The sequence below is a fragment of the Barbus barbus genome (assembly GCF_936440315.1).
Source record: "Barbus barbus genome assembly, chromosome: 1".
Taxonomy (NCBI): domain Eukaryota; kingdom Metazoa; phylum Chordata; class Actinopteri; order Cypriniformes; family Cyprinidae; genus Barbus; species Barbus barbus.
In genome coordinates this window covers 26,106,750-26,126,309 of record NC_136729.1, presented here as the reverse complement: position 1 = coordinate 26,126,309, position 19,560 = coordinate 26,106,750, and the positions used below count along the sequence as shown (strand labels likewise).

General features: G+C 38.0%; 1 protein-coding gene across 1 annotated transcript; it reads left to right on the top strand.

Annotated features, from left to right (window-relative positions):
- The first annotated feature begins 513 nt into the window (after nucleotides 1–513).
- LOC306845531 (neuropilin and tolloid-like protein 2) lies at nucleotides 514–18,688 on the top strand. Its single transcript, XM_079378401.1, has 9 exons — nucleotides 514–634; nucleotides 4,071–4,127; nucleotides 4,579–4,719; nucleotides 6,006–6,254; nucleotides 7,086–7,133; nucleotides 7,439–7,566; nucleotides 8,217–8,445; nucleotides 11,110–11,223; nucleotides 14,093–18,688. The coding sequence occupies exons 1-9, from the start codon at nucleotides 625–627 to the stop codon at nucleotides 14,788–14,790; spliced, it is 1,674 nt and encodes a 557-aa protein (XP_079234527.1). The 5' UTR covers nucleotides 514–624; the 3' UTR covers nucleotides 14,791–18,688.
- Nucleotides 18,689–19,560: the final 872 nt, after the last annotated feature.

Below are 19,560 nucleotides of genomic sequence, written 5' to 3'. Positions count from 1 at the left end.
ATTCGCGAGGTTCATGCATTCATTCATGGAGAGGACTGTGTTTGTTAGTTATCACTAGACAATCGTGAAATTATTTAAATGAAATCATGACTGGGGGCTGTTCTTTGCCTACACAGTCCCTAGTAAAAAAACAAAACAGCCTGCATTACAGTAAATTACTCAACTCTTCAATAAAGAATAAATCGATACACTTGAAGCTGCGGCCTTGGCGAATCACGTCACCTTAACTTGACCGCGTCGTACTCTCGTGAAGTGCGCATGCGCACAGGCTGCTCATTCAAGCGAGCAGCGCCCAAAACTCAAATGAGCCTCGTTTAGTGCAATCACCTCAGTTCAGCCCGAGACTCCAGCAGACGCGCGTCTCTCCGCGCATGTGGAAACACTGCATGTGGATTTACAAAGCAATTTCTCAACAGGATTATTAACTCAGTCATTTACAACCTGTCAGGCGGACTTGAGGTGCGTGTTCTCTGTGGGGAATACAGTGGTTTCTTTCCTGATCGAGGAATGGGATTAACGAGATCGAAGAAAAATTGGGATTTGTAGGTCTGGTAAAATGGAGAGATAAAGCTCGTCTACAGAGCTCACCAAGGTGGAAGCAGCGGTAACTCACAACGAGAGGAAATGCACAGAGGTGAGTTTCAACCAACATTTCTTTCTTTTCTTTTTTGCATGTCTGACAAACAGCGCGGTTTGGTTCTATATGAACGTTGCTGCAACAAAACAAATACAACTCAACATTCATAGAGCCGTAATAACAAGTTATAGTTTTCAGGGCTAACCGTGGCGTCGCCACCTACAGGTGTGCTTTTGTTTATTAGCCATGTATCGCATGTGCCAGTTCTGGCAAATCAATTTCTATTCGTTATATGCTACATTTTCATTAAACCGTTGTTCATTTGTATGACGGGAAATGTATCGTGTTACTGTTAGCCATAAAAAAATGGCCATGTGGACGTTAAAAGCTGTATAGTCACAGAACAAAAGGCGAGTTGCATTAGATTTCTGCAGCGTCTCTTGCAACTTCGCCGCGTGAGCGCGTGGCATTTGCAGAAGCGGCGCGCGAGTGCTGAAGTGACAGCTCCCGCGTGCCACATCTGGAGCGCGAGCTGCTGCTCCCCAGCCCTCATGACCCCCTCTACTGATGAACCGTGACATCGAGGTTTCAGTGAATATGTGTGGCGAAAGCCGTATTGAGATCTTTTTCCTATTTTCAACTCCCAGTTAGCTAATTAATTTAGACCATGCAAACAAGACCAAATGTGGTAACGCTTTGTATAGCAATGTAGGCTACATTACAGATCAATATAATGAATATATATTAATATAATTAAAATATTTCATATTCACAAAATATGTATGCATTTTTTATGTTGTTCACTATCATTTCGCATTTGTTCGGTCACGAGGCGAACACTGTCTCGTAAAATATGGCCACATGTCTTCATGAATTAAGGCACACGAAGAGGATCAAGCTCTAAAATAAGTCATAAACTCTGCACCAATTCTATGTTTTGGATGAATGTGAAAGATGATGTTGGCGAAGTTGCATTCTAACCTACATTAATTTGCCATCAACTGCTCAATTGCACATTTGAATTGCAACCAAAGCATTGTTGATTCTGCAATGAGATTGTCCTGTTTTATTTGTCTGTTTGGCTTACAGTGAGTGTGACCTTAGAGGAAATCAAAATCACAAACTAAACAAATCTGTTTTTGTAAAGAAATGAAGGAGACCTGAAGTATTTAAGACCAGTATGAGTAATTAGTTTGAGGCATTTATAGTTCACAGTAATATGCTGCTGTGGGAAAAGTGTCACCTGTTTTTAATTAAATACAGTAAAGTGCCGTATTTATTTCTAATGACATTAAGCTCTACAGTTCAGTGGAAAATAGCAATTAAAGATATAATAAAGCGAGAATATTATTATTTTTAGTAAAGAGATTTGTTTGGCTTTTTGTATGGACACATTGCTCAAACGCATCATAACATTTTAACGCTTCATCCCATGGGGCTCATCCCAGATGTGTGTTCATTTGAAACCAGACAGCAGTCAAGATCATTCATGCAGAAAATCAGATCCTATGTGAGATCTGGAGCCACTATTGCCATCCTCATTTTAAGGACAAAACTCGATTTAATTAAGTTAGGCTACTATAAGACTTTTTTCATCGTGCATTTTCCATTTGCCTTTAGCCTCTATTCAAGTTGTGAGCAGTAACTAAATTGTCTTTTGATGCCATAGCAGTAAGCCAAACGTTAATAATATTTATTTTTCTATCAAACGCTATTTTTTGTAACACATTTTTAATGATACAATCAAATGAAAGATAATTGCAAAATTTCATCTGATGATAATACTGAAAAGTACTGTTGCTATGGTTACTTTTGTCAGGAAAATAGGCGCCCTGCCCACTAATCTATAATAGAGTCATTATATATAGATCAGTGGCCCTGCCTTACTTTTGGGGTCAAGGAAATGTTTGATAACCCAGCTGAAATGATATAGGCTATATATAACACATGCTTTCAAAACACCCCACGGGATGCCCCTGAGTCCCCTGTCCTCATATTTATTTACATGTATTCGTAAAGCTGTTTCATCTTTAAAAAAAAAACGTATGAACAAGCTCAAAAGTATTGCAAGTGCGATAATAAATGTTGAAGACTGCGCCCTCAGGAGGTCGTTTTTGTCCTAAATCTTTGAGGATGTCTCATTTCAGGGAAAAAAAAACGAATCTTTAAAGATTACTGTTATTCCTCGTAAATTACGGTAATTTCTTTCCTACACTGCAATGTAATGGTTACTTTTCTGAAATGATACTGTCTCAATGTATGCAGCCAGCACCTCTGGAGGTTTACCATAGCAACAAATTGCCGTTTGAGCGATTTCGGGTGTATTATATATATGTATTTATTTTTATATATATATATATATATATATATATATATATATATATATATATATAACCTTGATTCAAATGTCTTTAAAATAGTTGATGATTACCTGACAATGCTGGGTCGCCAAACGATGAGTCTTGTTGCATGAGACAAATCTCTTGAACAGAAAACAAAAGTTGGACTGACTATGATAACGTTTCCACTGTTATTAAAATTATAAGTTGTCTGTGGGGGTGATGATAAATTTGACATCTCCTTTCTAAATGCTATAATCAATCTCTTTATGTCTAAAAGTCACGGATACATGTGATTTTTCTTCCTCCATATTTGCTATATTCTGCTGTTCACCACTATAGAAGTTTACCAATCTATGACCACTATTGCTTCTGAGAACCCTTGAAATTTGCACACTGGTTCTAAAAAAGCGTACCAGAATGAAAGCTGAGGCATGCTGTACTTGACATTACACACATGTGGCTGTCTTCAGCTGTGTCTTATCGCAATGAATGAATGGCAACTGATTGGCCTGAAAATACGAAACCATTTACTGCCGATTCAGTGACCAACACTATGAACACACTTGAGACCGTTCATTGCTTTATTTTGCTGTCTAGATAAATAATTCCCACAAAACCAAGAAGGAAATAAATTAATATTGCATCATAATTAAATCAACAATGTGGCTGTGTTTGATACTTTGTCATTTAATGATAAATTCTCGATGCAGGGAATGTTTGGCCATCTGGCCTTGTGTCAGAGATGGGTGTCAAGTCCAAGACTTGTTTTGACATGACAAGGATCTTCAACGTTTGATCAGTCTGACAGATTTATTCCTGTCCACATGCGGGGCTTGGAGAGTAATAGAGGAGTTTGGTGTGATCAATGTGCCCCACAACGCCCATGGCCTTTGCCTCTGCACAATGAATCAGTGTGGTTAGAACAGTCGTTTTCTGGCAGAAAGAGACGAGACTGGATCAGTCAGATTCTGTGCTGTTTAAGGATCTACCAATATCATTTCCGGTATGGTCATTTTGCAGTACTGATACAGTATTACCCAGTCTTGTATACGGGTGTCCTGAACATCGTGTCGGATGAAGGACACGATTGTGGCTAGAATGTGATGTCACATGCCTATTTTTGACAAGCTCTTGCTCACTTTTGTTTCCAGCCTGGGTTCTCCTCGTTGTAATAGAAGAGGGATTTGCCCTGGCGCAGAAAATTAAAGGTATGACTCACACATTATCACACTCATATCGGAATTGTCAACTGTGACAGTCCTATCTGTACACATTTTTGCACTGGGCGCTTGCAGAGGGTTTCTATGCAGCTCTTTTTGCTTTCACTTTGTGAACAGTTTGTGTGTAACTGGCCAGTAAATGTAGAGTTTTAAACTCATTAATAATGCAAAAGAAATGCTACAAGTGTATCTAAGTTTGAAATATTTTTGTATTTCTTTGTAAGCTAAAAATAAATGTACAAATTCTTACTCAAATCAATATCAGACTGTATGGTCTGCTGTTGATGGCTGTTACCATCTGCCAAAATACTGACTCAGTCTCTTCAATCTGCTTCAGTGATTGATAATCTTAGTTGCACTTTTATTTTGTTCAAACAAATGCCATATTCTGTTTCATTCCTGTTTCCTCTGTTCCCCCCTTCATCTCATGTTCTCACAGAGACGCAGAATGCGGGTGAATCTCTGTCTAACGCTGAGCAGTGCGGCCAGTGGACACGGAATATCAATGGAGGCCTGTTTACATCTCCAAACTATCCTAACTCCTATCCACCCAACAAGGAGTGTGTGTACATCCTAGAAGGTAACCTCCCTAAAAGCAAATGAAAGCAGCCTCTCCGGCTATTCTTCAGCTGTTAGATGTCAAACTGACAGTAACTTAATGACAGCATGATTGATGTCGCCCTCAAGTTAACAATGTTTACTAATATAGGAGTGTTATATTTTGCCTTCATGTACTAAAGAACTCTTCTCTTTATTATTATGGTATATACAACATTAATTATATTCTCTAAGCAGCATCATATCTGCTGGTGCATCTTAGTATAACACTACAAGTGTGAATGACAATTTTGTACAGGCTGAACAGTATTTGAAGCAGTACAAGAGCGCCCCCTGTGGGCGAAGCAAATTTACATACATTCAAATACATTGTGAAATATTGAAAAAATAATTATATTTTTGTTAAATAAATGTGGCTACAATTGGTTGGATTTCCCCTTTCAATCCTTTCAACGTGCATCTTAATGTGATTGTCATTTCAGACCAACAAGACCATGTAGAGTATGAGCATTTTAATAATTGCACGTGATGGAGTTTCAACATTACCCAATGGCCTAAATTGCATTATTTTACCCTAGGAGCTTATTTAACTGAATGGATAGTAGTAATCCTGTGCATATTTAATTGCATGTCTTTTATATGTAGAACAGAAAGAAGCTATTTTTTCTTGATAAATAACTGTAGAATGTGCAGAGTCTGTGTTTTTAATGCAAGTACAGCCGAACAAACCTAAATCAACAGTGACATTGGTTATTTGTTTCAGGGACTGATATGATTATGGTTGTTGTGCCTCAAGCAGGTGACCTAAATTCAAAATTTAGTTAGTGGATAGCAGATGCTTCATTGTACTACATGTTTGTGTATTTATGTACAACACAAATTGGAGATTACTGTGGACATTCCTCTATTCGTATTAATAAATCAAAATTAATTCAAATGAGATGTGCATTGCTGTATAATGGTCTATCATGTTCTTTCAACAGGACTATGAAAGAGAATTCATCTTCATTTGTAGTAGACTGTCTGTTCATAATGTGGACACTGGATGTAATGTGGATGTAAAATCTGTATTGTTCATTTTGATCAATTTTCCCTTTTTGTGTGTGTGTGTGTCAGCATGAGAGTCTGTGTTTGACTGGCATATTAAAATTGTTCAATGTAGTTTTATTGTGATAGCTCAATTTCTGGAAGGCATCCTGTAGAATAGACAATGGCTTCCTCCAGCACAGGTTACCATGTCACATACTGTACAGTTATAAACTAAATATAATGTTTGCTCTTTCATTCTCGATTCTCTCTCTCCTGCAGCTCTCCCTCGGCAGAGAATTCAGCTGGCCTTTGACAAAACGTACTATATCGAGCCTTCCTTCGAGTGCCGCTTCGACCATATTGAGATAAGAGATGGTCCCTTTGGTTTCTCCCCTCTTATTGATCGCTTCTGTGGGCCAAAGAGTCCAGGCGTGGTCACCTCCACGGGCCGCTTCATGTGGATCAAATTCACTAGCGATGAGGAGCTTGAAGGCTTAGGTTTCCGCGTCAAATACACTTTTATAGCAGGTAACCCTGACAGTGAAAGCAGGCAGTTTGGTGTATTTGCTTCATAAATGCATTCTGAATTTAAAGAGGTGGCCTTGATGCTGTAGAGTCCTTGCTTGCCTGTTTCAGATTGCAGCATTGCTTGTCTGTCTGTCGGTCTGACTTGATGCATGTTGTGCACAAACAGGAGTTTGTATTCAGTAAATTTGGCTGAATCCAGTGATTTAAGCAGTTGGTGATTGGATTCCATTCCATTAAATTTAATTACTTTCGCATATAAATGTGACCACCTTCCTTATGCAAATTATATTTCACAATTTTGTAATAATCCTCAATGGCAAATTCTGATAAGAATTTTATCATTTATGGCCACTATTATACACTGTAAAAAGTGGAAACCTGTAATTGTTACCTTAAGGAGCTATTTCTACCTGATCTAATCTTTGAAATTACTTTTGCTGGTATAATTTAATGTGTTTAGGTTGATTCATTGATGTTATTTTTATTTGAAATGTGTTACTTAAAATCTATTTATTTAGAGATACAAATATTTATTTTGAGAAACAAAATATTTATTTTGAATACAAATACTTCAACTTGATTTATTAGATTTTTAGGCATTACAATTCTGGGCCAAATCCTGTTCAGATGCAGTAGCTTTAAGACTTTCAGATGTTCTGTGTGCTTAAGGGCAAATAAGACAAACACTAAATGCTGTTTATTAGATCAAACGGCAGATCTTTGCACCGCAGCACCCACGGCTCTCTTAAACTGGATTTTAATGCATGTTTGGAGCATGGAATTTCCAGCGTGTGCTATCTGGGTAATGTGATACCTGTCTTATCATTTCAGACCCAGATTTTCATTTGCACGTCGGTGGATTGCTAAATCCAATTCCAGGTAAGCCCCTCAATATTTTCACCCCCCACTTCAATTCCATCTCAAGTGCTTTCTATTCTCTGCGGCAGGCTATCTGCCACTGACATCCTCCACTCCTCCCTCTCTCTGTTGGTCTTATGCTGCCTATCTGACTCTCTTGTCGGACTTTCCATTTCTGTTTTCTCCCAAAAAAAACTCTATTTGCCTCCCATTTGCAGTCACTGCTTTCTCTTGCTTTCTTTTTGCTAGTGCCACTTTAGGTTTTCTCTTTTCATAATTTCACTCTTCACTGTATTTTTCCGCTTCCAACCTTTTTCCTTCGGCAGATTGCCAGTTTGAGATCAGTGGTACAGACGGAGTCATCCGCTCCAGTCAGGTGGAAGAAGAGGATAAGATCAAAAATGGAGACGCGTTGGACTGCATCTGGACCATCCGTGCCCCTCCACAGTCCAAGGTGACCGTCTTCGATTCTCCTTTACTTGCACAGTTCATCAAATGAGATGACCCTGCTCTTCTGCCACAGGCAGATGTATGAGGCCTGACAAGACCACAGGAGGCCATCAGGCCCCCCTGACCCTTTTTCTGCTGAGAAAACTTTTCAAGAGCTCAAATTAGCAATGCAGCAGCAGCAAGTATTAGGCCAATGATGCAGAAATGCGTTAGAGCCAAATCAGCAAGTACTAGGAATAAGACTGAGGGAAGAAAATGGCATTTAAGATGGCCGGGGATTACACACTCACCTGCACTAAGCAGACCGGAACACTTAGCAGGCTAAAAAAAACTCCCTAAAGAGCTTGGCAGAGGAGTGAATGATTACAAAGCATGAAGATAAGTCATTAGAGTAGTGAGGGACAATTTTTTTGTAATCTTTTGTGCCTGCGTCTTAAAGAAAACATAGCTAGGACCTTTTTTTTTGTTATTCTCAGTAAGCAGTCCCCATAGATCAGGACAGTTCAGTTTGTGTCAGACCAAACTGCAGCAGTAGTTTCCGTGCTGCTCGAAATTCCTTTTTTGCAAATTGCTATATTCTTTCTTGTCCTGTTCGAGTCAGCATTTTGCAGAATCTAGCTGATGCATTTGTTAAATATTGGTTCATCCCTGCAGATATACCTTCGCTTCCTCGAGTACCAGATGGAGCACTCAAATGAGTGCAAGAAGAACTTTGTGGCCGTATATGACGGCAGCAGCGCCATTGAGAACCTGAAAGCGAAGTTTTGCAGCACAGTGGCCAATGACGTGATGCTGGATACTGGCGTGGGCGTCGTGCGCATGTGGGCCGACGAAAGCAGCAGACTCAGTCGTTTCCGCATGCTCTTCACCTCATTTGTAGATCGTGAGTATAGACATTCTTAATGTTCAAAAGTGCAGTGTTGTTAACTAATACAGAATGACATAGACAAAGTGAGTATAGCAAAATATACAGATCATTAAAACACACAGTGAAGACTATTAGAGGCTGCTTGTATCATTGAATTGGGAAGCATTTCATGGGCAAATCAGTGGCTTTCATGGTGCTAAAAAGTTAGTATAGATGGATGTGACCTTTGGAGAAGTCTGTGCCAAGTCAGCTAGCAAACAAAAAAAGAGCTAGAGCCAGCAGGCTGGGTAGAAACATCATTTATATTTCATTTTGTAATGTGCTTTAGGCAGAGTCTGCCTGTCCAGGATAGAAAGCATTCTTGCTAACCGCAGTATGAAAACAGCACAAAAGCAAAGTGAGCAGGACAGATCCCTGGGTTATAATGTGCCAAATTTAATTTAAAATTACAAGCCATTAACATAACAACTTAATATAATGCAAGAAAATGCTGCTGCACATCTCTGTTTAACTGTTACATGCTCTGGGATTAAATATTGTTAATTGTCAACATTTACATTTTAATACATAAATTGAAATCAGCTCTTTTCAAGCATGCAAGTTTATCACAAACGTTGCTTGAAATGTCAGAAAAAGATGTTTAATAATTGATTGAAATATGCTATGATCCATTGGAGCTGACATGAACAAGCTGGCAGTTATTTAAAAATTGACCATTTAAGAACTGCAAAGTTAATTAAAGTGATCTCTGTAGAGAGCAGTGATATCAAAAAGCCAATTACTCCCCCAACCTTTGCATAGGAACTCAAATAATAGGGCTATAGTGTTGCACATTTCTCCTGCTAATGGATCAGTCTTGATGAACAATTGGAAGTTATCTGTGCCTGCCAAAAAGAAAGAAAACACTAAATGAAGCTTTATTTTGTAAGTTAGATGTTTTGGTATGAATGATGTGTCACATTTTCTTTCCACTTTGCATTTCAGGACAGTTGCTGTTTAAAGGTTGTATGCAAATTGTGGAAAATTACCATGGAGCAAATGGATATTTTTGCTCTAGTCTGTAATACTTTTAATAAATGCCAGAATAATCAGAGCAATTAATTGCAGCATTCAATGTCAACTCCATGTGAATATTAATCTTGCTTAGAGTGCAAACACAGTGGCAGTGGCAAATGCAAATGATTTTCATCGTTGTGTTCATAGAACTGCTGAAAGCCTTGCAGCGCTGTGAATAGATTGACACAGCCAAGTTGTGTTTGGATTAGTTGGTTCATTTAATGCCTTCACTACCATCTTGGCAATGAGCAACAATTTCACTTTCTTTTCCACTGCGTGTTAAAACCTCACATACACTCTGAGCACTACAGAAGATTTGCACGCTAATAACAAGCTTTTTTTGTTTAACAATCATAGATGATGTGGTACAGTAGGTACCGCATTCGGCTGGTTTGAGACACATTCGCATTTGAGTTTCCTCTGGTCCAGCGCCACAGATACACTGCCATTCAAAATCTGGGGTCACTAAGATTGTGTAATGTTTTTGAAAGGCGTCTCACCAAGAAATTATTTGATCAAACATACATGATTTATGAAGTATTATTACATATTTTATGTAATATTTTAAAATGTAATTTGTGATGAGTCTTCAGTGTCACATGATCCTTCAGAAATCATGCTGATTTGCTGCTTCAGAAACATTTCTTATTATCAGTTCTTAAAAACTGTGCTGCTTAATATTTTAAGAAACTGTATACATTTTTTAGGATGCTGATGTATTGAAAGAAAAAAAAATATTTGAAAATTGTTTGTAACAAGTGGCTTTACTATCATTTAATGCATCGTTGCAGAATGAAAGTATTAATTTGTAGTTAGCAGTTTTAGTATTAATCTTACTGCCCACAAACTGTTGAATGGTAGTGCACATTCATCTTGTCAGACTGTGTACATCCTGCTCTGGCTCGTCACCCTTAATGTTTCTTCTTTAACTAATACACTTGCCGTCTCACCCCATTCCTCTGATGAGCGCTAATGTATCAGGGGATCTGGTGTGACTTTTCGTCAATGGCCACTGTTGGAAGGCAAGAAATGTCCAACAATTTTGGAAATGAGCACAGTATAGTGGGAGCATGGAGCCGTTGCCAGGAAATGAAAGTTACGACCTCTTCAACCCTCTGTCAGAAGCACTTAGTCCTATAAACTGGATGAGATTTTTCCCTCCTCACTCAAGCTCTAACACAGCAGTTATAAGGAGGATGCTTGGGTTTTGGCATAAAATGGAGACCGAGGGATGAGGCTGTGCAGCTGAAAGAGGGAGACGTGATGAGGAGATGAGTGTCAGGGTTTACAGACACAGCCTGAAGGATTCATCCCCAGAGATCAGCACTCACCTTTAATTACAAGCTTATCTCCCCCTCTCCCTCGCTTTCCATTCTTTGTTACCCTCCGCTCTGACTAACATGCTAAGCGTACGTTCAGTCAAGAGCTTCATGGCAACTTGGCCAGATGGGCTTTGTGATGGCTGTTAGATTTGATTTATAGTGTTGCGCTCAACACCCGCTACACAGCCTGTGGCACAGGCATGAGGCGCATGTATCTGCAGACGGCCTGCTATGAGAAGAAAGGATGGGGGTTGCCTTGTTTTTAAGAGATTTAATCTTCTCTATCTGTTCTGTTTTTCAGCTCCATGCTCCAGCAGCACCTTTTTCTGTCACAGCAACATGTGCATCAACAACTCACTGGTGTGCAACGGCGTTCAGAACTGTGTTTACCCTTGGGATGAGAACCACTGCAAGGGTGAGTTACTGCATAAACGCCAGCTTGTGTTAAAATGCTATTCTTCATTTGGATTATTCAAAATGTATTTTTGAATATACACACTACCAAAAGTTTGGGGTCAGTAAGCCTTTTCATATTTTTTTTAACTGTTTTCTATTTTCATATGACATCTTTTAAAATGTAATTTATTCCTGTGATGGCAAAGCCATTACTAGTCATCTCCAGTCTTCAGTGTCACATGACCCTTTAGAAATCATTCTAATATGCTGATTTGGTGCTCAAGAAACATTTTTATTATTATCGGTGTTGAAAACTATTGTGCTGCTTAATATTTTTGTGAAAACTGTGAAACATGTTTTTCAGGATTCTTTGAATAGAACATGATTTATTTTTATTTTTTTCTTATTCTTATTGTATCATAAGAAATGTCTTCACTGTCACTTTATCAATTTAATGCATCCTTGCTTAATTCTTTGCTTTAAAAAATCTTTAAAAAAAATCTTTTGCTTTAAAAAAAAAAATGTATAAATCCCCAAATTTACACATTTTCACATAATCTTTCCAGGGTTCCTACGGGGTTTGGAAAAATATGGAAAAGTATGGAATTTGATTCAAGTATTTTCCAGGTCTGGAAAAGTATGGAAAAAAAACAAAGTATGGAAAAATATTTGTGTTTTCCAGACTTTTGCCCCTATTTAGTTTTTTTAAAACAGTAAGAATTAAGACAAGTAACAAGCAACTAACAAATAAGAATTTAATGAAAATAAATTTATCGTACAAGAAGCAATGTTTCATGGTTAAATACGACTGAATGAATCCAAGATGCACTTTTCATTATGCAAAATTAAGGTTAGAAGCATTATGGGTTTCTTCTCACTATATTCTTAGCACCATATTACATATTACCTTTGCAAAAATATACAGACTTTTATGTGCGCACAAAAAAAACTGATCCACCTATTGTGCCATCAGCCCATTTCGCAGTGTGGTTTCTTGGCCGCCGCAGACTATGCGTTAAAAAGAGACCTGAGGCCTTGAAATATGACACACTGCCCCAATGAAAGCCAAATGTTAATTTATAGACCCTATATATTATAGATCTTTTTTTATAGACCCTTGAACTTGACAAATGTCAGTAGCCTGTGATATAGCTGGGAACTACTTTCAGGCGCTTCGTAATATCATTGCGCCTGCTGCACCCATGGTACGGCAGCAAAGTTCCTTGATTATTACGCCGGAATGAGAGTATAGTTCCTAGCCATATCGGCATAGAAAATCGCAACTTTTCATTTTCCGTCGGCCTTAGTACACGATGTAACTACAGAAGAGTCAAGTTTTAAATGGGAAAAATATCGAAACTCTTTGGTCATTTTTGAGCGAGATGCTAATGGTCTAATCCGATTCAACGATCTATGCTAAGCTAAGCTAAAAGTGCTACCGCCAGACACGGAGATCGGCTGAATGGATTCAGAACTCTTGGGGAGTTGGAAAATGAGCCTATTTCCAAAAAAAGTGGAGTGTTCCTTTAAATTGGACAATAGGCCTTGATATTAGAGGCACTACCATGAGAAAAGCCAAATTTTGAGCAAGCAGATCTCCGTAAATTCATGTGCATCCCTGCTCTCGTTTTATTCATAGTAAGATGGCAGTGATGCACAAAGGAAATGGGTAATATAAAACTAGAAATTGTAATGCGTAAGCATGCAAAAACATTCCCATGCCCATGTAAATAGTTTCTCGAGGGCACAAAAATGTTTCTTGTGTGCATGTAAAAGTCTGTTTTGTTTTTGTTTTTATTTTAGGGGCTCTGTAAGTTGTCACTTCGAGGCAAAAAAAAATCGAATATTTTATAAAAATATATTAAAAATATTTGATAAAAAATAAAAAATATTTGCAGATGACTCTACTATATATAAAATATAAAGCTGAATATAATGCTCTATGAACCATTTGTTAAATATGGTCTGTTTGAGAAATTTGAGAACCCTGTCTTTCAGTCAGTCTGTTAATTCTGAACCCGAGGCAACTGAACACACATCTTCTCCGCCAGCACTTATAGGATTAGTTCACTTCCAGAATGAACATTTCCTGATCATTTACTCACCTCTATGTCATCCAAGATGTTCATGTCTTTCTTTAAGTCGAAAAGCAATTAAGGTTTTTGAGGAAAACATTGCAGGAATGTTCTCCATAAAATGGACTTTAATGGTGGCCAACAGGTTGAAGGTCCGAATTGCAGTTTCAAGCAGCTTCAAAGTACTCTACACAATTCCAGCCGAGGAATAAGGGTCTTATCTAGCAAAACGAAAATTACAAATTTATATAGTTTATAATCACAAATGTTCGTCTTAACCCTAAACCAGTGCACTAGCAAAATCCTTTTCTCTGTCTTTTCTGCATTTCTCCTCTGCTTTAGCTTTTTTTTTAAGCTACCCTTCTAATAAATGTGGCATTATATACTGTGAATATTGTTGGCTCTGTGATGAATTGCTTATGCTCCTCTCTTATAAGTCCCTTTGGATAAAATAATCTACTGAATGCATACATGTAAATTATACTGACTTATACTGATACCATCCAAATCTTTTTGTTCACAAATTGAACTGGTCTCTGTTTTTGTTGTTGTGAGCAACTATCAAGTTCAAAACGTATTATATATTATTTTGTGGCATATTTTCCCAGTCCATACATTCCATTCAGGCTGCAAACTAATAGTAATATAAAATTGTAATATAATTTCAATATTTAGACATCTCTGAATGAGTCAACTTCTTTGTGCTTTTAAATATGTTGTATAACTAGATTTTAACTATTAAAAGCATGTATGAATGTCTCTCTATGTTTTAAAGTTTGTTTGACTAAAAGCTCTTTGTCTCTCCACCCTCAGAGAGAAAATCCATGGGACTCTTTCACCAAATCACAAAAACACACGGCACGGTAATCGGCATCTCTGCAGGTGTGGTTCTGGTCTTGCTCATCATCTCCATCCTGGTGCAAATGAAGCAACCCCGTAAGAAAGTAGTGGCCCGTCGGTCAGCGGTCTTCAACAAAGGCGGCTTCCAAGAGGTCTTCGATCCCCCCAACTATGAGCTGTTTTCCCTCCGTGACAAGGAACTGTCGTCAGACCTGGCCGAGCTGTCAGATGAGCTGGACGGATACCATAAGCTGCGACGCTCCTCCACTATGTCTCGATGCATCCACGAGCACCACTGTGGTACCCAAGCCTCCACAGGCGGCAGCACGAAGCAGAGCCGCACCACGCTCAGCTCAATGGAGCTCTCTTACCACAACGATTTCTCCAAGCCACCGCCCATGAAGACCTTTAATAGCAGCAACACTGGCACCTACAAGAAGAGCTGCTATGGCTACAAACAGACTCACGACTGTGCCGAGCAGGTGATCGAGGACCGCGTGATGGAGGAGATCCCCTGTGAAATCTACGTGAGGGGTGGGAGCGTAGGAGGGGCTGCAGGCAGCATTGGAAGCGGCTGCGGGAGCATTACCATCCGAAACCATGGCAGTGCTCATAGCAACACCACCACCGTGGTAGACCCGGGACAACGCTCCATATCCATGGACTTCTGAGATAGCGAATAAGGATGAGGGAGAACGAGAGCCCTGACCACAACTGACTTTGTCCTGCATTGCTGTTTTTAATGCATGGGCTCCAGTGTCATATAGACAAGCAGGGATTGCACTGAGTGAACAGACTGTACACGGACAGGCAGAGAAGATGACATGTGGCTGGCTATTTTAATCAATGTAAATTTAAAATGAAAGATAAACAGTATGTAGGTTTTGTGTTGTTGCTTGGCATTAATTCACGTTTTGCATAATTTGACTCAGTGGATAACTCTAATTATGCTCGCATAAAGATGACCTATTAATAACTGTAGACAAAACCATCCCCTGCTATAACCTTAAAAGCTGTTCACACCAAGGACGATAACTATACAATTTTAATGATAGTTCTATTTCTATGAGAATAGTGAAGTCCACACCACAAGCACACAAAATATATTGTAGAATGGACCTTTCATTAATATTTATAAAAAATGGCAAGTAACGCATTGAATTAAATGTGAAATTTTAGTAGAAAGTAGACAGACTGAAAGTATTTTCTTGTAAAACATACTTCAATAAATACACTCTTAAATATTAAAGGATGTTTTTGAAGTGATGACATAGAAGAACCATTTTTGGTTCCCCAAAGAACCTTTCAGTGAACAGTACCTAAAAGAACCATTTTGAAGAACAGTGTTGGGGAAAGTTACTTTTAAAAGTAATGCATTACAATATTGCGTTACTCCCTAAAAAAGTAACTAATTACGTTACTTAGTTACTTTTTATGGAAAGTAAGGCGTTGTGTTACTTTCGCTTTACTTTTTAAATATGAGCAGGGCTCAAAGTTCAACACTCTTCAGCAATAAAAAAACAATGAAGCACAATTGTTAGTTTATCTAAAGTCATTTTTGCTTACTAGTATAGTTGAACTGGATCAAAGGTCAGCAGCAAAGACATCGATTAATATAATGGGATTAGATACACTTGTGTTAACATATTTAATTATTGCAGGTTTGCGTCACATTCTGAGTTTGCATTTCACTGTTTTAATTCATTTTGATGAATACAAAATCTGTTTTGTTCTTTTTGCGAGTGAGATGAATTAATGCACATTCACATTTAGTCTAGAACTACAGTAACATCATGTTCACACAGCGCACACAACACCTCTTCTGATTTCTCCCAACATGGGGACGGGAGAACTGTCAGTCAATAGATGGGAAAACAAAGTAACTGGCCTTACTTTTTTGAAAAAGTAACTCTTGTAAATTAAAAAGTAATGCGTTACTTTACTAGTTACTTGAAAAAGTAATCTGATTACGTAACTTGCGTTACTTGTAATGTGTTACCCCCAACACTGTTGAAAAACATATTAAAAATCTAAAGAACCTTTTTATTCGACTATAGCCGGCTCACACTACAGGAGTTTTAAAATCCTAACTGATTATGAAATCTGGTTGCAGCACACACAGAGAAAAAGGAGAATCTTTGCAGATGATCTTCCCTCAAATCTTAAACATGCACACATTACAAGAACATCGTGGCGCATCACGCACTACAAGATATTATAGGCCTTTATCACAGTCCGCGTGTCGTCACATCCGGTTCCGATTAGTACCGTAAAGGAATTTCCGTCTGCTTTATTGTCAATTGACAGACGCCAGTTTTGTGAAGAAAATGAAATTATAAAACTGCGTATTTATACCGATTCCAGACCATGTATCATGTCATCATTCATTTTAATGTGTAACATGAGCCTGTATCTGAGCGACGACTGTCAGCTGCCAGATTAATGAAGAGCATGCAGCTCAAATTACTGAGGAATACTCGGACTGATTTAATTTTATTTTTAATATTATTTTGTTTATTTTTGAATTATAGTCATTGTGATTAACCTCCCGCTCTTGTTCAAAGTATAAAGATATTCAATCGTTGCACACAATCACGGAGAATAACTTAAGATAATCAAATTTATTTTTAATTATCGTCTATGGGCTGGAAACATTTCTTTATTTAAACGGCTTCAATGTGATGCAATTATAGAGGATTGCATCAAAGTCAGCGTGTGAAAAAATGAACATTGTTTAATACAAGTTTGCCCTAAACTTTTAATTTAATCCCCATATACAGCCTTTAGTCATAATTAATGTTTTAAGCTTTGGCTAATTGTAATGCTTATTAATGTGATATGTTGTTTGTATAGTTTTCTCGCTGTTCTGTGATGAAATGAGGTGATCAGACATTGCCTATACACATACGTATGGCTCGCGCGCTCCTGTTTAAGTCAGGATATAAGCATCGGGATATCGTGACAACACATTCCTTCGTTTCATAATACTCAATTGATTGTTGTAAACTGAGATTGGTGTCTTTAGAAGATAAATAATAATAATATAATCCACAACAATGCCGTGCTATGGGCAGCCAGTGATGGAGGCTGCAGCGGAAGTTCTTTACGCTACTATTTGAATCTTCTGCTTTTCGAAACATGGAAGTGTGATTAAAGCCCATTAAGATGATCATCCCAGAGATCGTCAGTGTTTACATATGTTAGCTAGCGGTATGGTGTTCTCTTTCTCCTCACGGTTGTGATATGTTTTCGACACATTATACAGATAGTCGTGTTACTTCAAGTAGCCGTTTCCTCCGTCTCTACTATTCAACGGAGCCATACTGCAGCTGTTTTGCGGTCGCACATTGGCTATTGTGCAATGCTATTCGCATTGGCTATTGTGAAAGCACTGACATAATCATATACCCGTCATCATCCCGATTTAAATCCTAAATATCAAACATGTTTGATATGATCGGGGCGGCCCTGATTTGTGTGCGAGCAGATCGGGAGGTGCAAGGGTCGATCTCTGAACGCCTCACATTACCAGATAATCCGCGCCAAACATCACGATTTTTGCTCCAATTCTCGGGAGGGGGAAATCAGGCTAAAAATCCTGTAGTGTGAACCTTTTCTGCATTTGAAAGGTTGCATGGATGTTCTTTATAGAATCGTTGATGCCAATAAAGAACCTTTATTTTTAAGAGTGTACATCAATCTGTTTTATTTACATATATACAGAGGAACAAAATCATTGGAATCATATCATTTTTTTCCAGCTGGTGATCGATAAAAACATTGACAGCCAATCAGAATCCAACAGACATTAAAGAGCTTGAGCATTTAAAGCAGACATATCTGCACAGTGTGGACGAGTGGATGCTAATATAGTTGTTATTATAGTTATCGTTCTTGGTGTTACTGGGCCTTTTACACCGTGCTCAAAGCAGACAAGATCAGAAAGTTTTCCATCCACTGGAATAAAAAAGGCTATGTGACGTGACAATCACAGCTAATCAGGACATATTTGAAGTTTAATATGCAGCTGTGGTCATCGCTGTTTAGGGCAAAAAAAAAAAAACTAGTTAACATGAAGACAGAGGATTTAGTGTTTGTTTTGGACACGGTGTTCAGAGGAACATGCTTTTGAACAAGAATGACTACAAGATCAAATATTGAGACCTGATTTACATATTTTGCCATTGGTTATTTAGGGTTGCTTTTTAGCTTTTGTTTTAAGCAATTATTCCCTGTGTGCACTTATCATTGTGTCTCAGTGGCCATTAAAGACCACAGCACATATATGTTCTTTAACCTATAAACATGCCGTTTTGGAGGTTCAACCAATCCATTACAAGCTTCAGATAAAGTGTGGAAAATTGTAAATGATGCTTAAATCTTTTTATAGAAATTATTCTTTTTGTTGTTAAATAAGTAAAAATAAGCAGGAATATATTTTCTAACCAATATATGTTGTATATCAAATTATAATTGCACTTCCATTTTAGTCATAACATGAATAATTGTAAAGATGTTGATGTGAGAGATGTCCAATTACATTTTAATAAAATTACACCACCTGAAGTACATTTGAACGATGTATGATGTGCAACTTCATCCAGCATGCATATTTCCTCTTATTTCCATTAGAGTCTATATTACTTTCCTTCAGTCAGCCCAAGCTCACCAGTATAAAAATATTTTATTATTGTCATTACTGGACACTAAGAACATACCTCGCATTCATCTTCACTGTCATTTCATTTTCTGTTCGCTTATTTTCCTTTCGTCCTCTCCCAGTGTCCATCTCACTGATCTGTCATGTTGAATTAGACTGTGGGAGCACTCAAGGCCTCATAAGTCTTGAAAAGGAGAGACGAAGCGCAGGTCACAGCCTCCATGAGACCCCGAGGCCCATCCACCCAAGGTGATTGTCACTGAGGTTAAAGTCAGTATGAATTTTGAAAATGAAAAGTGCCCCCATTTGTTTTCCTAATACAAGGTTCTGGTTCAATTGAGAATGATTCATAGTATAATGAATGGGTCATAGCATGCTATTCCAAAGAAAAAATGTGTTGGTCTTCTTCATAATGATCAGTTCACAGCAGTTAAAACACAGTTGAAATTTTCAGTGTCTAAGAAAATGTTTAAAAATCTATAAAAATCATTCTCAGTCTTACTCTGGAACATTGTAAATCTGAAGACTTGCTTTGACTTAATATTTATATTTTTTAATCTTACCCAAGACTGAATCGGTATCACATTTTCCACAAAAATATGTAGCAGCACAACAGTTTTCAAACATTGATAATAATCAGAAATGTTTCTTGAGCAGCAAATCAGCATATTAAAATGATTTCTGAAGGATCATGTGACACTGAAGACTGGAGTAATGATGCTGAAAATTCAGCTTTGATCACAGAAATAAATTATTTTACGATATATATTCGCATAAAAGA